The sequence below is a fragment of the Schistocerca serialis genome, chromosome 6, assembly GCF_023864345.2.
Source record: "Schistocerca serialis cubense isolate TAMUIC-IGC-003099 chromosome 6, iqSchSeri2.2, whole genome shotgun sequence".
Lineage (NCBI taxonomy): Eukaryota > Metazoa > Arthropoda > Insecta > Orthoptera > Acrididae > Schistocerca > Schistocerca serialis.
In genome coordinates, this window is record NC_064643.1 from 190188671 (window position 1) to 190215518 (window position 26848).

At 44.8% G+C, this 26848-nt stretch overlaps 1 protein-coding gene across 1 annotated transcript in view; it reads right to left on the reverse strand.

The window, feature by feature from the left end:
• The window catches only part of LOC126484223 (monocarboxylate transporter 1-like), a 108911-nt gene that overhangs the window by 27025 nt on the left and 55038 nt on the right, over nucleotides 1-26848 (reverse strand). Inside the window, exons 4-6 of the mRNA XM_050107638.1 lie at nucleotides 14107-14250; nucleotides 10168-10593; nucleotides 1771-2088 (exon numbers count right to left, since the gene is read on the reverse strand). Of these exons, the coding sequence (XP_049963595.1) occupies nucleotides 1771-2088; nucleotides 10168-10593; nucleotides 14107-14250 (888 nt within the window). The remainder of the gene's footprint in view (nucleotides 1-1770; nucleotides 2089-10167; nucleotides 10594-14106; nucleotides 14251-26848) is intronic.

Here is a 26848-nt window from a genome sequence, read left to right on the forward strand (position 1 = left end):
ATGACAGTGGTTTCAATGTCGTCCGTCAACAGACAGCATAGTGGCGTAGTTACCAGAGCGCCATCTGTGTCTACCCCTCAATAGGTAATGTTTACAGCCAGAAGGCTCAGTGCAGTGCAGACGTGTGAGACAGGCAGGCAACTGTGCCACGGAGATCCATACGTGCTTCCTGCAGCCATTTGAGCGGTATGAAAGGAGTTGAATTGTGACCTTCGAAGTGGCGAGATGGTCCTTTCGGCGAACTGCCACACAGGTTAGACGCGCTGCGTCAGTTGTGCAACGATGCTGGTATCAGTGTTCACGCGAAGATTCTTACGCACGCAGAAGAGGTTCCAAATGTCAACGCCGAACAGCCGCCTCCCAGGATTGTCGTATTGCAAGGGCAGCAGTGGCAGACCGTACAGCTTCCACAGAACAGATAAGAGGGCGTGTGGGCCCAGACGTGAAATACAACTGTGGCGCATCGGTTGCTACCAGCAGGAAGGACTACGGGGTCGCACACTTCTAGTCCGTTTTCTACTCACGCCACAGCACAAAAATGCCCGGCTCGACTAGTGCCGTCCGTGGTGCACTTGGAAGATGGAACGGCGCGCCATGGTCTTCGGCGATTAAAATAAATTTTGCCTGCACGGAAGCGGTGGTCGTCTACATGTTCGACGTTGACCTAGTAAGCAATGTCTCGTAGAGAACATTCGTCCTAGAGACACTGTCCCCGCCCTAGATCTTATGGTCTGGGATGCGATAAGCTACAACTCTCGCTCACTCTGGTGTTCCTGAAAGGGACACTAATCACCACTCATTAGGTGCAAAACGTTGTTAGACCAATTGCTTCGCAATTGTTGCAACAAGACGGCAATGTGTTGTTCCAACAGGATAATGCTCTTCCACGCACTGCCCGTGGAGCTCAATGTGCTCTGAAAGACGGGCAGAACCTTCCCCAGTCAGCACAATCTCCGAACTTGTCTCCAGTCGAGCACGTGTGGGATATAAAGGGACGAGAAGTGACTCGTGCAACTCGTCAACCAACTCGTACAGTATAACGTGAACAGGTCGTACAAGCATGCAATAACGTATCCCAGGACAGTATTCACCATCTGTAAGATCGACTGGATGCCAAATTCAGCACCTGCATTGTCGCCCATAGAGGCAACACCACGGGCTAATATTGGTATCTCAGCATCGGTCGATATCTGGAACCTCAGAACCACTTGTACAACTGAACTCTAAACGTAATCATTTCATATACTTTCATATGCACTGCTGCCGCAATAAATCTTGAGTGAATCGGAAACCTCTTAAAGGGCGCACTATTTTTTTTCGATAATGTATATCCTCAATGATTGAATACCAGGATTTTCATAGTATTGTATGTAAACCGAGTTGGTAGTCTATAGTTCTTCAAACGAGTAGACTAAATCGGCTGGCCAGGGTGGCCGAGCGGTTCTAGTCGCTACAGTCTGGAACCGTGAGACCGCTGCGGTCACAGGTTCGAATCCTGCCTCGGGCATGGATGTGTGTGATGTCCTTAGGTTAGTTAGGTTTAAGTAGTTCTAAGTTCTAGGGGACTGATGACCTTAGAAGTTAAGTCCCATAGTGCTGAGAGCCATTAGAACCATTTTTAGACTAAATCCACAGTTGCTCAACAGTGTCTCTTGAACTGAGAGCAGAGTGCTATCAGAAGACGGTAAGCACAACACTGCATAGCACAGGCACCCTTAAGAGTCATGCAAGCAGTTGACCCACTACGGCGAGTAAGGAGGAGTGACTCACCTGAGCGACAGAGGCTACTGAGGACGGAACCCACGAGGAAGGTGACACGCGGCCGGATGTGGAACCGGTCCGTGAAGTAGTTGACGCCGAAGCGCGCCAGGCAGTCGCCGACCGCCCTCATGGTGAGGACGAGCGCCGTGTCTGAAAGCGTCAGCCCGACGTGCCGCTGCAGGTAGAAGGGTAGCAGCATGCCGTAGTTGATGGTGCCGGTCACCATGGCTGCTGTCCCGACAATAACGTTCAGGTAGACGCCACTCCGCAGCAGGTCCAGGTCCATGAAGGCTACGGCGCGACGCCAAAGGGGCCGTTTCTCTGCATCTGACACAAACAAATCGCCCCTCAGTTGCTCTGGTAAATAGCGGAATTTGGTTACATTACACATAATGCTGAAAACTTACGTTTTAATCTGTTTTTACCGTATGGTTCGGTATGAATCAATTAAACTGGACCAGCCCACCACTTTCCCACACTTCCAGTAACATTCAAAATCAATATAAAAATCTCATTTAATTAAAACTAAGAGCAAGCTGTCCTCATTGTAACAGTCCCAGTGAGTTCAAAATGTCACTGCCGTTAGGAGACATGCTATTCTTATTCATCATCCACACTATAAGTCTTCTTCACTTTGCTTCCAAACGTCCACTAACAAAACATAAATCATTAAAAACAATGTGAATTTCTAAACAATTGCTCATATATAGGAATGTACTCCTCTGTCCAGGTATTCGAGGGATATAGACCGCCTGATAAATGAAGCGCCCAGAAGGCGAATTGGAAACGATATGAAACACCACGGGATGACAGGGTATGCGATGTAATTTCAGCGCTTACAAAATCGAGTCATATTTATGCATGACTTGGCTGCATGAGGCCTCTTATCGGTATGACGTTGGCCTGAAAATGTGTTGGTCTGAAAATAAGTATTGATTCGGTTGGGAAGGGTATATGAAGCAGTTGTATCCTCTCCTGTGGCATGGTGGCCCACAAATGTTACCATAGTGTCAGTGAAATATAGTGGGTCATGCACTTGACTTTGGGACACAGTCCAGAAGATGTTTAATCTTGGAGAATCTATTTGATATTGTGGAGCTTCATCAGGATGTTCTGATCCCCAGATACAAAAGTTATTGGACGAACTAATCCTCGTTATTCCGGATATAGGCACCGAGACGAAGTTAACATCCGAGTTGGTCCCACACATTTCCTATCAGAGACATATCTGGGGAAATCGCTGCCCATGAGAGTACTTTACCATCATGCAAACCATGGACATATATGCTACGTGTGGATGGATGTTATTCTGTTCAAAAAGGACATAGCCTGCCATCAGAGGCACTACCAGCCACAACTTGAAGTCATACCGGTGCCTCTTCAAACCTTGATACCAGGAGTAACACCGCTGGGTCTCTCCAAAGTCGTGGAGAAATGGGGATTGTCCCAAGTTCGTTGCCGTACTCGCTGACGATGATAATCCAGCTGAACGCAATATGACAGCATTCATCAGCAGTCCCTGTGTCCTGGCCATGGCGCCATTCCCAGTGCAGCTGTATTGTGGTGTAACGACAGAAGGGACGATAATTCGCTAGTCTGGCTACTAATGGTCTCTGACCATTGGTGCGGGATGACCCATAATGTAGCAGAGATCCGTTACTTGTTATAGTATGGCAGATATGAAGAAATTACTATATGCTTGGTGCACAACACCTCGATCCTCCATTGTGATGGTCATTTGTAGTTGACCAGAAGCTTGTCGACGAGTATACTGCCCTGACGTTGCCATGCCGTCCAACAACAGGCCTCCATTCATATCCAAATTCCCCACAAATCAGGATATTGCAAAGTTCTACAAGACGACCGAATGGAGACCTACAATTAATTCTCTTTAAAACTCCGACAGGACTCACACAAGTACACGGTATCTTTGTGTCGTTCACAATGATCACTCTACATCTGACTGTGCTGCTGCTGCTGACGATTCCTGGGTGAGAACGCTAAACAGCATCAGTAGCCTTTCATATACTATATACAGACGACGGTGTTGAGAATGTTCTCGCCCCTTACATATCCTTCCAGACCTGGTGAGAAGCTCTGAACACGAACAACACTAATGCACTCTGGCGGTCGTTCTATTTGTGACATATAATTAGAAATATAATCGTCTCTTTATCCGCTGTTGTTGTACATGTATGTGAAGTTTCATTGCAATCCGACCATATCTTCTAGGTGACACACTTTTTTGTCACCCAATATGTGCTCTCACAGTCTTTGTGAATATAAAATTTGCGACTACCGGGATCTATAGGTAAATAAACCAATGGGTGCCACTTTTGGATAACAGTGAAACAAGTTTTACAATAATACAAGTGGCGTTCAATATGTCTTTGGTTTTACTCAGGATTCCACTAAATCATTTTATGCCCTAGTCATTTGTCCACATCTCCATTCAATGCGACCGCCTTTCACAACCTCACTGCCCTATATACTTGCGTGGTACCGCTCTACTAATCGATTTCGGAACAACGCCTTGTTGCAACAATAACCTCTCCATCATACACGTACTGCTTCCCACAGTATGCATACTAATTGGACCAAACAGATGAGTGTCGGAAGGTGCGAGATGCGGATGAGGAAGAACAGCCCAATGAAGTTCTGTGAGCTCTTCTCGTGTGCGCAGACTTGGGTGAGGTCTTACATTGTCATGAAGAAGTTTGTTTACATTTATGTGGAGACGAACACACTGACGTCGTTTCTTCAGTTTCCCGAGCGTAATGTGGTGTGGTGTGGCAGCACTCCACTGACTGCCGTTTTGTTTCTTGTTCGAAGTGATGAACCAACGTTTCATCACCTGTGACGATGTTAGACAAAACATCAGCCTCGCGACGCGCACGCAATTCGGCACAGATGGTCCTTCGTTGCTCTTTATGGTCTTACATTAAGCGGTGAGAAACACAGTGGCATACACCTTTCAGTACCCCAGCTGGTGGACCAATAGAGACGCCCTGTTATGCAGCGAGATATCTGATTGTGATCCGTCCGTTACCTCCAATGAGAATATGTACGCGTTCCAATACTTTAGGAGTCTTAGCTGTGTGCGGCCGGCTGGCACGTGGGAAATCAGACATGTCTGAGAGACCTTGTTGCGATGATGACTGATGCTTCACCCAACGACTCACCGTGCTTTTGTCCACTGCCAGGTCTCTGTAGATATTCTGCAAGCGCCTAGGAATATCTGAAACGCTCTGGTTTAGCGCAAAAAAATTCAATGACAGCTCTCTGCTTGGAATCCACCTTCGTTACATACGCCATTTTGAAGGCACGTATAGCGTCGCTGCCTTTCAGAACTTCACGAAAGTATAGTGGCGGAAGCGAGAATATTCCACGACGTCCCAGAACAAATTCCCCATTTTTTCTACCGAAAGTGGCCGAGAAGTGCATTACTTAATGAACGCCCCTCGTTTAATTAGAGGGGACGATGTAATGGTTCTACCTCGGTTGTCGGTTACCCTTCTTTATGGCATTTCGTTCGTACGACTTTCCAATTTCTGCATTAGTGGCCATTCGCAAATCGTATAGGTGAGAACATGTCGTACTACATTCAACTGCTTAGCAGCGGGTTGGGAGTTCCGGCAGCAAGCACATGTCCGCAGCTAATAGCAGAGTAGTCCACCTCACGCTCGACGCCGAGGCCATGTTCATCCCAAGCAGGGGCACTGCCACGAATAAAACCGTCTGGGACATTTTTGCAGTACGTCTCCGGCGGGCGACGTAAATTTTCCTGGCCCATCACGAGAAGGAATTGGTACTGCACTGTAACATTTTTCAAGCAGTGTTGTGCACGCAGCCAGAGAGGACTCACCACTGGAAGAGGCAAGACAGCAACTACGTAGTCATCGGCTACGACCACAGCTGTGAGTCGCTGTTACGAAAAGAACAGGGCTTTTCGGGAATGGTAGCTTACTAGAAATCCCGCAACGAAGCGTCTGCTCAACCACATAGGCGAGAAATACATAAGGAGATCGACGAGCACAAGAACCAAATGTCAGTGAACAGAGTGGCCACCCTAAATCTCAGTGATGGTTCCGCCTGGAAGGAGGCATGGTGCTTCCTACGCAAAACAACAGGGATTCCTCCATTTCAAATTGGAAATACGGTAGTCAGCGAGTCTTGACGGACGTCTTAGCAACCAATTTCCAGCCAATAGACGAACTGATGGACCAAGTAGATGGATATCTGGTTCACGAAATGCTGCCAAGATCCTTGAACCACAGGTTGGTTGGTTGATTGGTTTGGGGAAGGAGACCAGACAGCGTGGTCATCGGTCTCATCGGATTAGGGAAGGATGGGGAAGGAAGTCGGCCGTGCCCTTTCAGAAGAACCATCCCGGCATTTGCCTGGAGTGATTTAGGGAAATCACGGAAAACCTAAATCAGGATGGCCGGACGCGGGATTGAACCGTCGTCCTCCCGAATGCGAGTCCAGTGTCTAACCACTGCGCCACCTCGCTCGGTGAACCACAGGTAATTGAAGCATTAGAACCAACTGCTGGTAAAGAGATCCACTGCCAGATTCACTGCCTAACAGCAAGGAAGGCTGGAAAGATGGACCAGATCCTTCTACACCTGCCACCGCAAACTGTTGATCACTTGGTGGCCCTTTTTAACACAGAAATGAGGGCTGGAGACTTTCCTGCAGTACAGATTTATGCACAGACCGTGGCCATCCACAAGCCTGGAAAAAATGACAATTGCACAACAAGCTATTAAATGATAGGTCTACTCTCTGGAGAACCAAATATGTTTGAGCGTCTCTTCCTGCGATGTCTGTTGGACCATGTAGATGTCAAAAAACCTTTTACCTGATATCCAGTTCGAATTCCGGAATGGTCATTCTACAACTCACAAATTTCTGCTTTTGGTGGAGGATGCAGTGGAGTCCGCTAACCGTCACTAGTTCTCTGGAGGCCTGCTGCTCTCTGTCACCATGGCTTCCGACTCCTTGGCTTGAGGGTCAACTGTATAAGACGCTAACACGTGGAGTCCCAGCACTGCACGTGCTACTTCTGTGCAACTCTGTGCAACTACTTGGATGGATGTACCTTCCATGTATGTGCAGCCGACAGTGTCATCACGTCATCCCATCGCCACTAGGGTACATTAGAGGTTGGTATTTGGATTGCTCCTACATGCATTGTATACCACGGACACCCCCACACATAAAGTGTGAAGCTGATGGAGAGCCTTGTGCACCAAAAGCCTTATTGCACGGATACTACAGCAGAGACTTCTGATAGCGATAGTCTACTTGGCCACTGGGAGATAAAACTGTGGCTAACTTTCTACCTAAACAAGACTCAGGCCATCAGCATAACGAAGAGGACAGTGCCAGCAGTTCTGCCATCCGTCATCGTGAAGGAAACAGTCTTTTCACGACTCAGGGATCTATATCCAGTACTCAACTGACACTCTACGCTCCCAGCCCACACCGTTCTCGCTATCTATAAGTGCCTCATACAAGCTCTCCTCGGACACACAGCAGTTGCTTGGGCCAATGCTGCCGACGCCCACATCCGATTACTGCAACAATTTCAGAACAGGATACAGCGACTGGCTCTTCACTTTCCTTGGGACTGTCCTTTGCGAGAACTGCACAGATTGGCTGATGTGCTGTGACTGAAAGTATGATATCGAGAAATTGTGAGGCAGATCTGAAATATACACATCCGAAACCTGGGCAACAAAAGCGAGTGCCTAGCTCACTCAGCGATGGCCACACTGCCTTCAGGACTAATGGGGTACAATAATTTAAAAAATAACAAAAATAATCGTAAATAAAATAAACAACATCCTTACTTCGGTAGCATCAATACGTTCCATTAAATTTAGTGCAACTAATGGTACCTATATGTAAGGACCAGAACAAAACCCTGCAAGAGGGTTGCAGGTGAAATACAGTGTTACATCTTCACCTTCAATCGGAAGTTGGGATTGTCCAATACTGAAGCTCGTGTCATCGTCGTCTGTCCTAAGCCTCGCACTTCTCACAATCTGACAATAAGCACTGAGCTTGATCCAGCTTTCATTTCTGCAATGGCTATCTCATAGCAGTTGCTTTCTCTCTTTCGCTGATAAGTGAGTAGCAAATACTAAATAACAATCTGCAATATTTCTGGAACAATGGTTCAAATGGCTCTGAGCACTATGCGACTTAATATCTGAGGTCATCAGTCGCCTAGAACTTAGAACTAATTAAGCCTAACTAACCTAAGGACATCACACACATCCATGCCCGGGGCAGGATTCGAACCTGCGACTATAGCGGTCGCGCGGTTCCAGACTGTACTGCCTAGAATCGCTCGGCCGGCTTGGAATAATCGAATACACAAATAGTTAAGTAGTAATTCCCTGGAGATGAATTTTGTAGGAGAGCTGAGTCTGTGTTTATCAGACAGACAATACACTGATTGAAATGCCGGGAAGTAAATAGAGAATTCTGATATTCTCTGACATTTCATCCATCGGAATTAGACAGGGCTTTGCGACACGTAAACTATAATGTTGAACCTAATAACCAACACATTTCCAGATTGTATTTCTCCACGTATTTCATGCCATATTAGCATCTATTAACATATCATACATTTTGTACTTTCTGTTCTTAGTACTCTTTTTGAGTTCTCCTTGTCAAATTTTCCACAAGTCTCTCAAGTATATTCCTCTGAATCTGATCTTTAATTATTGTGTTCAAATACGACAAAGAAGGTGCCTCTCATAGGTGATGATGATGATGAGGTCCCATTCTCCGAGTAGGGGACGATGCAGGAGACCCGCACCGCTGTACTAGGCAAGGTCCCAGCGCAGTTGGTTTGCCATTGCCTTCCTCCAATCGTAATGGAGATGAATGACGATGATGAAGACGACAAAACAACACCCACTCATCTCGAGGCAGAAAAAATCCCTGACCCACCGGGAGTCGAAGCCGGGACCCCGTGGCAAGACCACGAATTGTGGACTCTAAGTAACATGTGCATAATCTTGACACTAGAAGATTATGTATTCGTCCTTTCAATGTCTTCACAGAAGAACTGCCCTTTATATTGGACTAGATATGCTCGCTATGCTTCAGTGTTGATGTCGGTGGTCCAAGATAGGTGCTCCTACTCGTGGTCAGGAGTCCAGAGGGTAGCAGTTTTATTGCTCAGCAAAATCTGATATTTAGCTTAGGTCTTGAGGTCTACATAGGCAAACTTCAGAGATAGTGGTCTCTGTATTTCAAATTGAGGACGTGGGATAGCACAGTAATTGGCTAATAAACCATTATTGCACTACTCTTAAGCTAAATAATATGAACATGTGTGAGCACTCGATTCATTGTTACCATTTGAGCTCACTGATAGTGACAGTTGGGAGGTGCACATTTTTGATCATGAGTACTAAACTTGAGAATATCTAATTTATTAGTGTCAGATACTCTCAGTAGGTCCCAGTCAGAATGGGCTGTGAAAGACCCAAAGTATGTACAACTTAAAAGGTCATGTGATCCCTATGAACTCGCTCAGATCGCCCGGGTTCGCGGGTTCGATTCCCGGCGTGGTCAGGGATTTTCTCTGCCTCGTGATGACTGGGTGTTGTGTGATGTCCTTAGGTTAGTTAGGTTTAAGTAGTTCTAAGTTCTAGGTGACTGATGACCATAGATGTTAAGTCCCATAGTGCTCAGAGCCATTTGAACGATTTTGAACTCGCTCAGATCAATTGTGAAAGTATGTCATATGATGTCAATCCTGTAAGTACCTGCTACAAATACAGGCAGTGTTTACGTCTGAAGACTAAAATGTGTTACCTTTTTTTCATGGACTGGTAACAAGTGAAACAGCAACACTAACAGATCATGAAAATTCACAGATTCAGAACTTATTATGTATTTCACATGACACAAACACACACAAATCTTGCATTTCAATCTTGCAAAACAGAGGCGATCAGATGATACAACGTCAATTGCTGCTCTGACTAGGTGCCACTGACTGCAGTTACCTACATGCCAATACTACTGATGCACACACTAGTCTAAGAAGGCAGCAATCCCCAATCCCTCAGTCGAATGTGGCAACTGAACAGGCAGCGAAGTGCCTACATCGTGTATTCTTCCTAACTATTTCATTTGCTAAAGTGGCAAAAATCCTATCTACCTCTGGTTCAATTGTTCATCATTATATTTCAAAGATTAATACTTGTGCGTATTTCATCCCTGCAGGGGCGGGTACGGTCTAGAGGAAAGGGATATGCATATATGACACTTAAGCACAGAAAGCAAGACTCTATTGGTAACCAGGTCACAGCTGTATAACATAGCATCATAACTTTCTCTGGTGGATGTACTGTTGGTAGAATCACCACTTACCAAGATGGCTGGGTGCAGCACCATTTGTGTTACTTAGTTCACAGGTAGCTAGCGATGGGTCAGAGGCGCTCTGCCTCGATCGCTTTTCCTGAGGCCTTCCAACTTCAGCTGGGGAGCGAAGAGCGCCACCCTCGGCTTCACCCTTGAGCGGCTTCAGCTCGCTGGCGACTGGTCGGCGCGCGGCGTGCCACTCGAGCGGATGGAAGAGCAGGCTGCCCACCAGCCCGTGCGCTGACACGCCACTCATGATCAGCATGGCGCCGCCGAAGCCGTAGGTCTCCAGCAGCACCCAGACCAGGTACGGCATCACCATCAGGCTCACGTTGCCGCCCGCTGTAGACATGCCGACGGCGCTGCCCCGTTTCTTGAGAAAGTAGTTCTTGACGGCCAGGAAACCGGACGGTTCGACGAGGCCGCTACCGAGACCTGTGCATCGTACAGGCGAATCAGATGCGCTAAAATGTGGCTTATTGTTCGCCTACAAAAGAAACTTTGCTTAATGAAAATGTTTCGAGAAGGAATGGGCATGTATTTGGCCTTGGTAGTAAGGATCATTATTATAAGGCAAGCAGGGGGGAGGGGAAGGGTGGGGGCAGGTTGATGTGCTTCCATTGCAAACTTCTCTAGCCACTGGACAGAGAATGTTTTGAATATGAAGTCGTGTTCAGAGACTCACCAATTCCATGCTGTAGGAACAATGTTTAATGCTAAAAATTTGTCTTTCATACAGTGAGCCATGTCAACTGTTCCCATGCCAAAAGCCCAGCTGAATAATCTTCACTAGGCGCTCTTACCTCAGTCTGTACCGAATATTTGGAAGACGAAAAGAGACATAAATGAAAAGAAGGTAGGAATGTTATGTACACAAGTACGTGAAACACTGCATGAAGTCTCCAGATGAAAACACTTACAGCAAAACAAGTGCCATGCTCGTTGGCTACATAATAAGAGGCTCCAAGGAGGAGAAGACAAAGTTTTGTGTTTTTAAAAGGTGGAGCATAATACGATGGATCTGTGTTGTCGGTGCACAACAGTAGAAAAATAACTGTATCCTCTATCAGTCGGAGAGCGAAGGGAATTAGGCACTGAAAAACATGAATATCGTCGTGTTTGCGGAAAAATCGTGACTGTGTTTTGCGATTTACATGGTCTCATCCTGAGTGAAAAAGAGAAAAATAGTGATTTTCTCTCATTAAGCAGCGTTACTGATGCATCTGGACACGGTTCAGTGCGTAACGAGTATTCTTGCATGGAGAAACGTCGCCTTCTCAGAAATGACGTATTCTGACCTAAAAGGTGCTGGAAATCAGCATCCAAATATTGCTTCATTCACCCTGTTTCACACATATAGCCTGATAGGAAGCTTTTGTTTCTTTTTAGCATAAACAAAAGGCACGGTGAGAAGAAACTTTCGTCGAATAAAATATTTATCGGTCCTCTAAAAGAGTATTATGCGTAACTGAAACAAATTTCTTTTTTGAATGGATAAAACATGGGACTACTATTGGACTACATCTATTAGATTCAATGTCAAATTTATGTCTTTTGTCCCTAAGTGGTGGCAAGGACAGTATGTAATCAACTCGGCTTCAGGATACAATGAAAGAAACAAATTTCTTGGTGAACACATAATAAACAATTCACAGTTATGATGTGAAAAGGAAAACAGTAGTCACTTCAGGGGCATTGATAAAGTCTCTCAACTGGAGTACAGCTTGGCATCATTGGTCAGTCCTAACGATGTCCTAACAGAGTCCCCCTCAGTCGATGTACATGCTGGCTCGTGGCATATTAGCAGAGCGCTGGCTACTGAAGGGATTCCAGTACTCAAACCAATGGGGAAACGCAAGACCGATAAACTGGGTTAGCCAAGTAACAGTTTCCTATTCGACGTCATGTTTGCCACAGGCTGGCTGGTGCCACACTGGTAGAGCGCTGGTACCCGACGGGAGATCAATGATCAAACCGGCATCAATTGCAGCGACAATGAGCTGCAGACGGGCCTGGACACAAGGAGAGGCCTGTCCAGAGTCTATCTCAGAGCCAAATTGGAAGCAGAGTGAATGTTTATAATCTGTAGTTATATCACTAACAAGATCATGAACTAATATGGTTACGAAATGAAAGAAACAAATTTCTTGTTGAACACATAATAAACAATTCACAGTTATGATGTGAAGAATTCAAAAATGTTTGTTGATATCATAAAACAAATGAAGATAGGCCTAAATGATATCATGGTCAGCCTCGACGTGGTTTCTCTGTTCACCAAAGTACCTGTGGATGACACATTACAACTGTTGGCGGCTCATTTTTCCTCAGAAATTTTGAAGTTATTCCGGCATACCTTGACGACCACTTACTTTTTATACAGTGGAAATTATTATGATGTGACGGATGGAACAGCCATGGGTTCGCCACTGTCACCAGCAATAGCGAATTTTTTCATGGAGGAATTTGAAGAACGAGCGTTGAGCAGTGTTCACCTCCGCCCATCATGCTTCTACAGATACGTCGACGATACTTTTTTAATCTGGCCACACGGCAGTGACACGCTGCAGCAGTTCGTCGAACATTGAAATGGTGTACATCCAAACATAAACTTTACATTGGAGTTAGAGAAGGAATGGAAGTTACGTTTTTAGATGTGTTGGTGGAGCGAAAGCCGGATGGACGACTGGGCCATTCTGTGTACAGGAAGCCAACCCTTACAGACTTATATCTGCATAGCCATAGCTTCCATCATCCGTCTCAGAAGAGAGCTATGCTGAATACTTTAGTACACAGAGCCAGTACTATTTCCGACAAGGACCACCTCGGTCCTGAGATTAACCATTTGACGACTGTTTTCCAGAGGAACGGTTATTCTGCCGGTGCAATTAAATCAGTATTGCCCAAGAAAGTAAGACATGATGCCGGCCATATACAAGAAGAGGACCAACACATGGCGCGGCTTCCGTTTTGCGGTGCTACAACGAGCAAGATAGGCAGAGTCCTAAAGAGGCAAAGAATAAAACCAGTTTTCCGACCACCTGGGAAAATTAAGGAAATGTTGAGACCAGTCAAAGATAGTCTCGGATTAAGAATGCCGGGAATTTATACTATTCCTTGCGAATGCGGCAAGAATTACGTGGGCCAGTCTGTAGGAACCGTTGCCGACCGCTGCATCGAGCACCAGCGGCACCTGAAATACAGGTATTTGGAAAAATCAGCGGTGGCTGAACATAGCCTGCTTAACAAGCATAAGATTTTATTTGAAGAAACCAGAGTAATAGCCCACGCATCGAATTACTGGGACTCTGTGATCCGGGAAGCAGTCGAAATTAGACTTAGCGATAATAACTTTAACAGAGACAACGGCTATGCACTTAGCAACACTTGGAAGAGTGCACTGGATAAAGAAAAATCGAAGAGAAAAACTTCCCGCACTTTACCTCCTGATTCAAGGGATGGCGCTGCAAGCAACGCGGGATAGAAACTATATCTATGGAAGTAGAGGGCACCACTTCCCTACGCGCCATATCGCTGTTGCTATTACGTATTCCAGCCAATCAGAAGCCGTCCTTTGCATATAAAAGTGGGAGCCTCGCTAGTTCACGACAGTCAGTCACCATGGAAGTAGTGGTCGAAAGCTTGGAGTTTTATCCTGAATTGACGCGACATGTACACCGAGAGATTTTTATTCAAGATCATGAACTGATTGTGCAGATCCACGCTGCATACATTCGAAGAGACACACAAACGAAATGAGATACAAGACATGGCAAAAGTGGAGAAAGAATGTAAGGGAGTTTGGAGAAAAGCTCAGGGACAGTCCCGGAGAGTCTGGAATCGGAAAGGGGAGACAGGGAGAGAGAGAAATTGGCGAGGGAGAGGGAAAGAAAAGGCGCAAGAAAAAACTACATAAAATATATTCACAAACAGAAACAATTAACCGACCTATTAAGATGCTGTAAGTAATGATTATGTGGGTGAATGAGTTGGCGAAACTCGTGAGGAACATGCCTCCCGCAGTAAACAGGCTGCCGACGATGGACACTTGACGAATGGAGAACTTCTTCAGCAACGGTCCGGTGAGGAGACCTGCAAACACAGTGGAAATAGTAATCTAATAAAGCAACATACGCTGTCACACAGAAATGACGTTTAGCTTTAAGATATTAATAACATATTGTAAGTAGGCTGTTTAGGTTTCTTTATTGGTAACGCCACGTAGCGCTCTATATGAAAAATCACTGACTGTGCTGTGTGCAGTCTGAGGCTGGTCGGCATTGTTGCAATAGTCGCTATTGTAGCGTTGGGCAGTTGGCTGTTAACAGTGCGTAGCGTTGCGCAGTTGGAGGTGAGCCGCCAGCAGTGGTGGATGTGGGGAAGTGAGATGGCGGATTTTTGAGAGCGGATGCTGTGGACGTGTGTCCATCAGAGACAGTACATTTGTAAGACTGGATGTCATGAACTGATATATATAATATGACTTTTGAACAATATTAAGGTAAATACATTGTTTGTTCTCTATCAAAATCTTTCTTTTGCTAACTGTGCCTATCAGTAGTTAGTGCCTTCAGTAGTTTGAATCTTTTATTTAGCTGGCAGTAGTGGCGCTCGCTATATTGCAGTAGTTCGAGTAACGAAGATTTTTGTGAGGTAAGTGATTTGTGAAACGTATAGGTTAATGTTAGTCAGGGCCATTCGTTTGTAGGGATTTTTGAAAGTCATATTGCGTTGCGCTAAAAATATTGTGTGTCAGTTTAAGCACAGTCATGTATAATTTTTCTAAGGGGACGTTTCAATATAAATACAGTAATGCAGTTTTCTTCCTGGCACAAATTACTGTCGTATGTATTTATGACCGAAATCCATTAGCTAGTTTCCGTCTTTGAACCCCATATTAGGCTTTTAAAGGAGGTGTGTATAGTGTATCGAAAAGTAAACTCCAGCCAGATTCCATTCGCCGGTAGTGACTGGTTATAAATCTCTGTCGGTTCGCCTCCAAATACGTGAGAAAATCCTTAACTCAATCGCCATGATCCATTACCTATATGTGTGTGGGAGAAAGAATATGTAGACTCGGAACACACCTTCTAAGAACTCAAGACCATTCTTTTTCGTGATGCATGACGTCTTTCTTTTAACATCTTTGACTGCAGATACGCCACTGTTGCACTGACAAATAGTACAGTTCATTTCTTAACCATATCTCCGACTTCTATTACACCATACGAACCTGGCAAGGGACAGTTACAAAAAAGATTATCGCACAACCGCTGTCATGACTGAATTACAATTCGTTGAGTTTGCTATAGTAACTATTGACATGTCACAACTATATTAACGTAGGACACAGGTTCAGTTGTTTCATAAGCGACGGTGCACTTCAAAAAGCAGTATTCTCACTCTTTCTTTCTTTCTTTTGCTTGTGCCTTTTTCCCGCAATGACGCAGGGTCGGCATGGTTAATCGGAATTGGCAAGGTTAATTTAAGGAGGGGTGGCCAGATGCCCTTCCTGCCACCACCCCGTACCCCCCAGGACAGAATTAGTGTAGCCCAACTGTCTTCGTCTAGTGCAATCCATCGAATAGTGCGAAAGTGTTGCAAATGTCTGCGAGCCGTGTAACTGAGGCGGAACGTGGGGACCAGCCCGGTATTCACCTAGGGGGATGTGGAAAATCGCCTAAAAACCATATCCAGGCTGGCCAGCACACAGGCCTCCGTCGTTAAGCCGCCGGGCGGAGTCGATCTGGGGCCAGCGCGCTTACCCAAGTCCAGGAAGCAGCGCATTAGTGCTCTCGACTAACCTGGCGGGTCAAAAAGCAGTATTTTCACTGTTTTGCACTAATTTGTTTCATTCAGTATTTTTCAGGGACACCCACTACTCTATACACCAACCATTGTTCTTGAATTTTTTAGCAGTTTTAGTACCATGCAACGGTTGTCTATACAGCTTACACAGCTGCGTCGTCCGGAATATAATTACCCACTTACTAGTATGACAATGCACCCGCGCTGGGCTGGACGCATACATTGATTCGGTTGGGAAGGGCATCATAAAACGACTGTATCCTCCCCTGATTGGCCCACTACTGCTGTAAATGATGATTGATATCCTGAATACCAGCAGTGGGACGAAGATGATATCCAAGCTGGTCCCACAAATGTTCTATTGAGTATGAATCTGATGGTGACGTTGGCCAAGGGAGCATCTCAACTCCCTGTGGGCAGTTCGTAAGCACATGCACCATTTGTGGACGAGCGTTGTTCTATTGGAAAATGTCATCACGATGCCGTTACGTGAGGGATAACACATGGCTACTTAGGGTGTCTGTGACATACCGTTGTACCATTAGAGTTCCTTTTATCACTAGGAGCTGTCACTGATGACCCCCCACACCCATGACGACAGTAAGAATGCCATGGCTCTCCAGAACATTGTAGGAATGGGACCTCTCCCCAGTTAGCTGCCATACTGGACGATGATGGTCATCCAGGGTAGCGCAGAACTGTGATTCATTACTGAAAACAATGCGACACCATTCATCAGCAGTCCATGTTTCCCAATTACGGAACCATTCCAAACGCAGCCGTTTGGTGTCGTGGTGTTAACAGCGGCCTACCCATGGAACGGTAATTCCCTGGTCTGGCTGCTGCTGGCGTCCGATCAATAATGTTCTAGCACAGCAGGCGCAGATGAGAAGAGGTTACATAATGCTTGTCGCAAAATACAGAGAAATTTACCTGCCATAACGCCAACAGCAAAGTACAAAGAGGGTAGTGTTAGTTTTTTTTCGCGGTTAAAGTATGGTACCCTTATTGCGCTTAAGGAAACGTTAAATGTTCAAGGATAGGAAACCATTTTACAGCCTTCTGTAATGTGTAGAGGATCAGTTTCTCAAACGATGACTGTGTCAGAATGACAGTGTATCTTCTCATTAAGCACAAACTGTGAGGCAATGGTTTATGGACAATAATATTCCTGAAATCGACTGGCCTGCCCAGGGTCTACACCTGAACGCAATGGAAGACCTCTGGGATGAATTAGAGCGTCAACATCGCTCCATATTGCCGGCCGGGGTGGCCGATCGATTCTAGGCGCTACAGTCTGGAACAGCGCGACCGCTACGGTCTCAGGTTCGAATCCTGCCTCGGGCATGGATGTGTCTGATGTCCTTAGGCTAGTTTGGTTTAAGTAGTTCTAAGTTCTAGGGGACTGATGACCTCTGAAGTTAAGTCCCATAGTGCTCAGAGCCATTTTCACCTTCTCTAGTTTCGGGTCTTGAAGAAGAATGAGCTGTCACTCCACCACAGCATCCAGCATTCACTGAAAGTGTCCCCAGAAGTGCCTGGATACTTTTGATGATATATAGTCCGCCCCTTGTAGCTGTGTGGTCAGCGCGACGGAAAGTCATAGCTAAGGCCGGGGTTCGATTCCCGACTGGGTCGGAGATTTTCTCCGCTCAGGGACTGGGTGTTGTGTTTTCCTTATCATCATCATTTCATCCCCATCGACACGTAAGTCGCCGAAGTTGCGTCAACTCGAAAGACTTGCATCAGGCGAACAGTCTATCCGACGGGAGGCCCTAGACACACGGCATATACACTCCTGGAAATTGAAATAAGAACACCGTGAATTCATTGTTCCAGGAAGGGGAAACTTTATTGACACATTCCTGGGGTCAGATACATCACATGATCACACTGACAGAACCACAGGCACATAGACACAGGCAACAGAGCATGCACAATGTCGGCACTAGTACAGTGTATATCCACCTTTCGCAGCAATGCAGGCTGCTATTCTCCCATGGAAACGATCGTAGAGATGCCGGATGTAGTCGTGTGGAACGGCTTGTCATGCCATTTCCACCTGGCGCCTCAGTTGGACCAGCGTTCGTGCTGGACGTGCAGACCGCGTGAGACGACGCTTCATCCAGTCCCAAACATGCTCAATGGGGAACAGATCCGGAGATCTTGCTGGCCAGGGTAGTTGGCTTACACCTTCTAGAGCACGTTGGGTGGCACGGGATACATGCGGACGTGCATTGTCCTGTTGGAACAGCAAGTTCCCTTGCCGGTCTAGGAATGGTAGAACGATGGGTTCGATGACGGTTTGGATGTACCGTGCACTATTCAGTGTCCCCTCGACGATCACCAGTGGTGTACGGCCAGTGTAGGAGATCGCTCCCCACACCATGATGCCGGGTGTTGGCCCTGTGTGCCTCGGTCGTATGCAGTCATGATTGTGGCGCTCACCTGCACGGCGCCAAACACGCATACGACCATCATTGGCACCAAGGCAGAAGCGACTCTCATCGCTGAAGACGACACGTCTCCATTCGTCCCTCCATTCACGCCTGTCGCGACACCACTGGAGGCGGGCTGCACGATGTTGGGGCGTGAGCGGAAGACGGCCTAACGGTGTGCGGGACCGTAGCCCAGCTTCATGGAGACGGTTGCGAATGGTCCTCGTCGATACCCCAGGAGCAACAGTGTCCCTAATTTGCTGGGAAGTGGCGGTGCGGTCCCCTACGGCACTGCGTAGGATCCTACGGTCTTGGCGTGCATCCGTGCGTCGCTGCGGTCCGGTCCCAGGTCGACGGGCACCTGCACCTTCCGCCGACCACTGGCGACAACATCGATGTACTGTGGAGACCTCACGCCCCACGTGTTGAGCAATTCGGCGGTACGTCCACCCGGCCTCCCGCATGCCCACTATACGCCCACGCTCAAAGTCCGTCAACTGCACATACGGTTCACGTCCACGCTGTCGCGGCATGCTACCAGTGTTAAAGACTGCGATGGAGCTCCGTATGCCACGGCAAACTGGCTGACACTGACGGCGACGATGCACAAATGCTGCGCAGCTAGCGCCATTCGACGGCCAACACCGCGGTTCCTGGTGTGTCCGCTGTGCCGTGCGTGTGATCATTGCTTGTACAGCCCTCTCGCAGTGTCCGGAGCAAGTATGGTGGGTCTGACACCCCGGTGTCAATGTGTTCTTTTTTCCATTTCCAGGAGTGTATATATATATATATATATATATATATATATATATATATATATATATATATATATATATCGGACTGAATGCCACCTGGGCCTGGTGACGTTGTGGGCACGTATGTAGTATACAAGCGGAGCCGAGTCGAATAAGGAATCATTCTAGCGACGAAATGGCCTGCAACTGTGGAAATACACTGTCATATGCGACTCTGGTAAAGGGCAGATTGCTAAGGGTCGACACATGGAACGAGTATCTGGGAAACGGTGGTGCTCGTCACTGTCCGTATACTACTGTCGTATCTGTGGAAAGTGGTTGAAGGCAGCTCTGACAACGCAGGACAATGCAGATGCAGGCACAAGTGTTTCGAGCAGGCCGTTCAACGCACTTGTTGAACGTATGACTCTGCAGTAATCGACCCCTGCGTATTCTCATGTTGACCTAATGACATCATCAGTTACAATTGTGGCTGGCAGTGAGCCATCGTCGTTGAACTGCAGATCAATGGAAACTTGTCGCCTGATTGGATGAATCAGATACGCCGTCATTCAAGCTCCTCGAAATACGCACCGAGCTACGGACGACGGCGGGGTAACAGTATTAGACTCTGAGGGACATTCGCCTGGGTTTCCATTTGACATGAGATGGTAATTGAAGACACCACGGCCTACGTGGTTATTATTCGGCACTACTTGCACATCTTCGTGCTTGACGGCTTCCCTGACGGTGATGGTGTCACCCAGCGGGACAACTGCGTCGCAAGGTCAGAGCAGTGCCGCGCGGGGTAGCCGCGTTGTCTTGGGCGTCCTGTCACGGTTCGCGCGGCTCTCCCCGTAAGAGGTTCGAGTCCTCTCTCAGGCATGGGTGTGTGTGTGTGTTGTCCTTAGCGTTAGTTTAAGTTAGATTAAGTAATGTGTAATTTAGGGACCGATGCCCTCAGCAGTTTGGTTCCATAAGATCTTACCATAAATTTCCAGCTTTTTTTTCAGAGCAGCGCTACAGTGGTTTCAAGAGCATAGTATTGAACTCACGTTGATGTCTTGGCCACCAGATCCTCTTGACGTGAAACCAGCACACAGCCTGGACGCTATCGGGTGCCTGTTGCGCACCTATAAACCACCGGCCTTAATTTACGCGAGTTACGTGACTTTTGCGTAGACATCTAAGTAAACCTACGAAGGCCTCATCGAATCCAAGCCACGAAGAGTCGCTGCCATATTGCGTTTCAAAGGTGAATGTTTTGGCGCATCAGTGTAGATCGCAAAGCGCTACTGACGACAGTTGGCACTTTTGGTTTCCCCTCTCATACACAGCTTTTCTGAGATGTTGGCCGTCACATTTTCTGCAGTGCACTGGCTTGCCACAGTGTATAAACTAAATGCTCGACGCCTTGGCGCCTACTCACTGTGGACTGCTCGGTTTGGACTACAGTTTAGAGGCAGTAGTCCAGACGTTTCATATATAAATTCCTTCTTATGCTTTTGAGGTGAGCTAAGTGTAGCCACCAGCAATATAAGTCAGTGGCAGAAAACACAGAAAACGGAACCTTGGATGAGCAACTCGACATTTAAATCCTGTGCTACTGTATACAAAACCAGTTCCTTGACTATTAAGTCACTTCGAGTAAAATAAGGCGTAAGAGAAGGGTAGAAACTGTAGAAATAAAGAACGTACCACTTTATGATTTGTTGTCCTCTTTTTTTAGGTCATCAGTATTCTGACTAACCAGTCACGACTTCCTTTCTTGATCTTACTGTCTCATAACAGAGTCGCACAACGTCCTCATTTATTTCGATCTCTCTTCCTCTCTCGCTGACTCTGCAGAGAATCTCTCCATTCTTATTTTATCAGTCACTTAATTTTAAATATATTTCCATAACACCGCATGTCAAACCTATGATTCACTTCTATTTCATTTTCTCACCGTCCATGATTCGCTTACATGCAATTCTGTGCTCCACACGAACATTCTCAGTAATCTTTTCCTCATAGTAAGCTATTTTTTTAAACAAATAGACTTCATTGAGCGAAGAGTGCTCTCTTTGTCTCACTTTGCTTGCAATGTAAGTATTCCTTCACTTCCACTACGCTGCTCTGATTTCGATGTTTAAGTTCATTGTTAAACTCTTATTGTTACTCATTACTTTCCTCTTCCTTTGGTTTATTCTCAGACCAAATTCAGTTTGCAATAGACTCTTCATTCCATTCAACAGGTCCAGTGAAGCTTCCTCATACACTGACGAGAGTATTCTGATCATTGAGAACCATTTTAACTGAATTTTCATTCCACTCCTAAAACTTTCTCTTATTTCGCCATTGTTTCCTCGATGTACAACCATATAATATTAGACTAGAAAGACTACATCTTTTTTTAATGATGTTTTTAATCAGAGCACTTATCTCTTGGTCTTTCATTCTAGTTTTTGGCTCTTGATGCTTGCACGTATTGTATACTTGCTGTCTTTCCCTTTTCCTTTATTATGATAATTTTGAATATTTTGCACTATTTTACGTTGTCGGTCATTTCTTCAAGTCAACAATTCTTATGCTAATGTCTCGTTATTTCATTAGTTTTGACTCCATACACACACATAAACGCAAACAGGCGACGTCAGAACTGCTTCCCTGATGTCTTTACCTTTACTAAATCCAAACCCATATTCATTTAAAAGACCTTCACTTATACAATCCATTCTTCTACAGATATTCCTCTTGTCAGAAAAATGGATGCATAAACTATTAAAGCAATTTTGTGATAGTATGGAAATTGATCTGTCGTTGAAATTTTCATGGTTGTCGGGACGCTATTCTCCCAAACGTACGATGGTGTGTCTCCACTAAGCCCACATTGTAACTTCAATAACCGTATGGTTGTCACTTTCCCAACGATTTTAGAAATTCCGGACTGCTATCTGCTACTTTTAGCTAGCTTGATCTCAAGTCTTCATAATCTCATTCACTTTCCGATTCCCTTTGCTTTCCAAATATACACTCAGTTCACATTTTACCACGTCATCAGACAGTTCCTCTCCCTCACAGAGGTCCCTAATAAACTCTTCCCACCTACCCGCTCTCTCTTCAGCGTTCAATAGTGGAATCCATTTTGCACTCTTAAGTTGACAGCTTTGACTTCATTTTCAGTGAAAGTTGTTGACTTCCCCATATGCTGAACCTGTCGTTCCTTCTACCGTTTTGTTTTCGATATTTTTTTCCTTTTTCCTTAAAAAATTCGCTTAAATTTCCCTGCATTTACTCTTGATGCCATTCCTAACTGCCTGATATCGCTGTATATCTTTGTTTTCCTGAAAATTTCCATATTTCCTGCGTTCATCGATGAATTGAATTATTTGTTTCGTTACCCGAAGTTTCTTCGTAGCTACCTTCCTCACAAGGATATGAGGATCAGTGACGCATATAACAACATCAGAGACGCTGCACACAGAAGATATAAACGGTACCAGACCTCTAAGAAGTATCTCACCTAAAAGCGACTAGGGATCCGTGTTAGTGAGTCTGCGAGAAAGGTATGCCCACTGGTTAACTGAGGACTTTCACAGCCTTCCGTCTTGTGGAAAAATCTACGAGGTCTAGGAATAGGCAAACCTCAATAATCTGCAGCTGAACCTCCAGTTCCTGTTGAGGATCGCAATGAATATTTCGCCACGCTTACTTCCTTTGAAGTATCACTGGTTGGTACAAACGAAAAATTTTTCTGCAGGTGGTAAGTTTAACACAGTCAGGTAGCTGCAGGTCACGCCAATATTACAGTAGTTACACTACTGCCTATAATTATGGATATTTCTAACCATTCTCTGACCTCTAATCTCTTCCCAACAACCTGGAAAAAGGGGCTCATAAAACCTTTACCCAAAGAGGAATCTGCTAGAGAACCTTGCATTCTAGAAGCATTATCTAAGGCTTTAGAATACATAGTTGACGATCAGATTATCAGTGAAGTAGCCTTCTGGAAGAATACCAGTCTGGTTTCTGTAAAAATAGCACCATGACGATTGCTCTTATAAAATTGACAGACGAATTGAAACAAGCTATGAACAAACAAGAGGCCGTTATTATGTGACAATTGAATTTCAACAAAGCGTCCCACTGTGTCGACTTTGTAATTGAGCTTACTAAACTCAAAAGGCAAAACTTTTCTTCAAGTGCAGTACAATGGATTCACTCATCCATTACATATCCTCAGTAGTGTTCAGTGTTCGGTCCATTGCTTTTCATATTATTTGTTTATGATGTGTCGACTATTATCTCCCTTTGTAAATATCATTTATAGACTGATTGCCTCCAGTTATAACTTAGCGCAAGCGCAAGAAATCTGCGCGCAGCCATCCACAACGTAAATGCTGACTTACTTGCTTTATCAGAATGGGAGCAGAACGTAGGTTTGAAACTTACCTCTTCTAAAACGCAAGCGATTTTAGTCTCTCACAAAAGCCTTATGACTCCTCAGTTCAGAGACTCTCTTCCAACCTTAATTCTAAACAGCACAGAAATAATCTTTTCTTCTTCTGCTAAGAATTTGGGGATAATTCTGGACTCTCATTTTGGCTGCACTGAACATACAACTGCAGTCTGTAAGAAGGTGTCACCATCATTTCATTGACAAAAGAAATATAAAAAGCATTTCGAACTTAAAAAGAAGCTTGTTGAGTCACTAATACTCCCCATCCTTGACTACTTTAATCTCATTTTCCAGAGACTTTTGTATGAGAACGTCGGCTGGAACTGGCAATGAATGCTTGTGTATGACACATTTGTGATGTAGTCTACTTCGACCATATCGCTCCTGCCTATTAATAACTATCATGGCTAGCGTAGCGATTGTAAGCATTTGCCCTATCGTCTTCTCAATCATTACACTCCTTTCCATTTATCTTCAACCCTCACACTACTGCCTGAACAATACAGAAGAAATACACATTCTCAACAAAGTAAAATCCTCTCTGTACCACTACACAACACTGTCATCTTCTGTAAAGTATTTTCTGTATGAGGAACCCGACTTTGTAACAATCTTCCTCAAAATATTACCGAAATTAAAGTCTTTCGAGACTTCAAAAGACAGCTAATGGCCCATTTCCTATCACAATAGCTGTCTTCTCTGCAGCTAACTCTCGTCAGCCCTCCCTCTCCTACCGCCATTCCCTCCCCTTCTCTGCAGACTTCTCCACCTAAATTCTCTTCTTTCCTAGCAGCTATTGTCTCTTTCATTTCAGTCTTACCATCTTTTATTAACCCTTCTAGTTTTTCTGATACCAAACAAGGCTTCAGAAGTGCTGAACTAATCAGTATCATTCCTAATTCTTCTACTGTTTTAGTACTATCATTAATGTTACTGTTATCATTATTATTTCTTTCCTGTCTCAGACGTTATGTCTGGTTAAAAATGGAAAGTGACGCGGACATTGAACAAGCCTGACTTCCTTTTAACTGTACGGTATATGTTACATTGCATTTAGGAACTTTCGGGTAAATGAAAATGTATCAATAATTACAGATTTCTGTAGTTGTATATATACCTTTGGATGTAGCTGTATTGCGTTGATGTACTGGTGGATATTGTGTGGTAGTTAATAATATAATTGGTATAATGTCAACTAAATCCTGATGCCACATGTCCATTACTTCCTCAACCAGTTGGCTGTATTTTTCAATTTTTTCTCCTGTTTTCTTCTGTATATTTGTTGTATTGGGTATTGATATTTCGATTAGTTGTCTTAATTTCTTCTTTTTATTGGTGAGTATGACGTCAAGTTTGTTATGTGGTGTTGTTTTATCTGTTATAATGGTTCTGTTCCAGTATAATTTGCATTCATCATTCTCCAGTACATTTTGTGGTGCATACTTGTATGTGGGAACGTGTTGTTTTATTGGTTTATGTTATATGGCAAGTTGTTGATGTATTAGTTTTCCTACATTGTCATCTCTTCTGGGATATTCTGTATTTGCTAGTATTGTACATCAGCTTGTGATGTGATATACTATTTCTATTTGTTGTTTGCAAAGTCTGCATTTATCTGTTGTGGTATTAGGATCTTCAATAATATGCTTGCTGTAATATCTGGTGTTTATTGTTTGATCCTGTATTGCAATCATCACTGTATATATTGCCTTTTCTTAGCCATGTGTTGGATGCGTCTTGATCGATGTGTGGCTGTGTTAGATGATATGGGTGCTTGCCATGTAGTGTTTTCTTTTTCCACTTCTTATTATTAATATTATTATTATTATCACCAGTTATTACTTTATTAATAATACAAATTATTATTATTGCGTTTGCTACATAATAACCAAGCAATATTATTCCTAATTCCTTCCTTAACTTATCATCACAATTAGAGTTATTATTATTATTGTCAGTTATTATTTTCCTTAATAATGCAGATTATTATTAGTTATTATTAGTATTGTGATTGTTATGTAATGTTTCTTGCATGTGGTGTTCCTGGTCGGATGTAAGAGACAACCTTAAGGCCTTACCTGGTCAGGCTACATAACCAATCAATAAATAAATATATTTGAATCTCCAGCTTCTATGACTGATCTGTTCAACTGAACTGCAAAATTTACAGTCACAGAGAACTCAGAATGCTCAGATTCCACAGTATCTCAACGTCTCTGTTATTTACACATTGGACTCCTCACGATTCTCTTAAATTTCAACATTCTCTTCGTCATGAGTAAATTTTGATATGAATCTACATATATTTCTGGATACTGCTTACAATCCCATATTTTCCTCTACTGTATCATTCTAATCCCTCATGGATGTTACATTTCCAGCTTCCTGTACGTATTGAGTAATTTGTTCAGATACTCTTATATGTTATCTCTTTCTCTCTCTCTCTCTCTCTCTCTCTCTCTCTCTCTCTCTCTCTCACACACACACACACACACACACACACACACACACACACACACACACACACATACATACAGGGTGTTTCAAAAATGACCGGTATATTTGAAACGGCAATAAAAACTAAACGAGCAGCGATAGAAATACACCGTTTGTTGCAATATGCTTGGGACAACAGTACATTTTCAGGCGGACAAACTTTCGAAATTACAGTAGTTACAATTTTCAACAACAGATGGCGCTGCAAGTGATGTGAAAGATATAGAAGACAACGCAGTCTGTGGGTGCGCCATTCTGTATGTCGTCTTTCTGCTGTAAGCGTGTGCTGTTCACAACGTGCAAGTGTGCTGTAGACAACATGGTTTATTCCTTAGAACAGAGGATTTTTCTGGTGTTGGAATTCCACCGCCTAAAACACAGTGTTGTTGTAACAAGACGAAGTTTTCAACGGAGGTTTAATGTAACCAAAGGACCGAAAAGCGATACAATAAAGGATCTGTTTGAAAAATTTCAACGGACTGGGAACGTGACGGATGAATGTGCTGGAAAGGTAGGGCGACCGCGTACGGCAACCACAGAGGGCAACGCGCAGCTAGTGCAGCAGGTGATCCAACAGCGGCCTCGGGTTTCCGTTCACCGTGTTGCAGCTGCGGTCCAAATGACGCCAACGTCCACGTATCGTCTCATGCGCCAGAGTTTACACCTCTATCCATACAAAATTCAAACGCGGCAACCCCTCAGCGCCGCTACCATTGCTGCACGAGAGACATTCGCTAACGATATAGTGCACAGGATTGATGACGGCGATATGC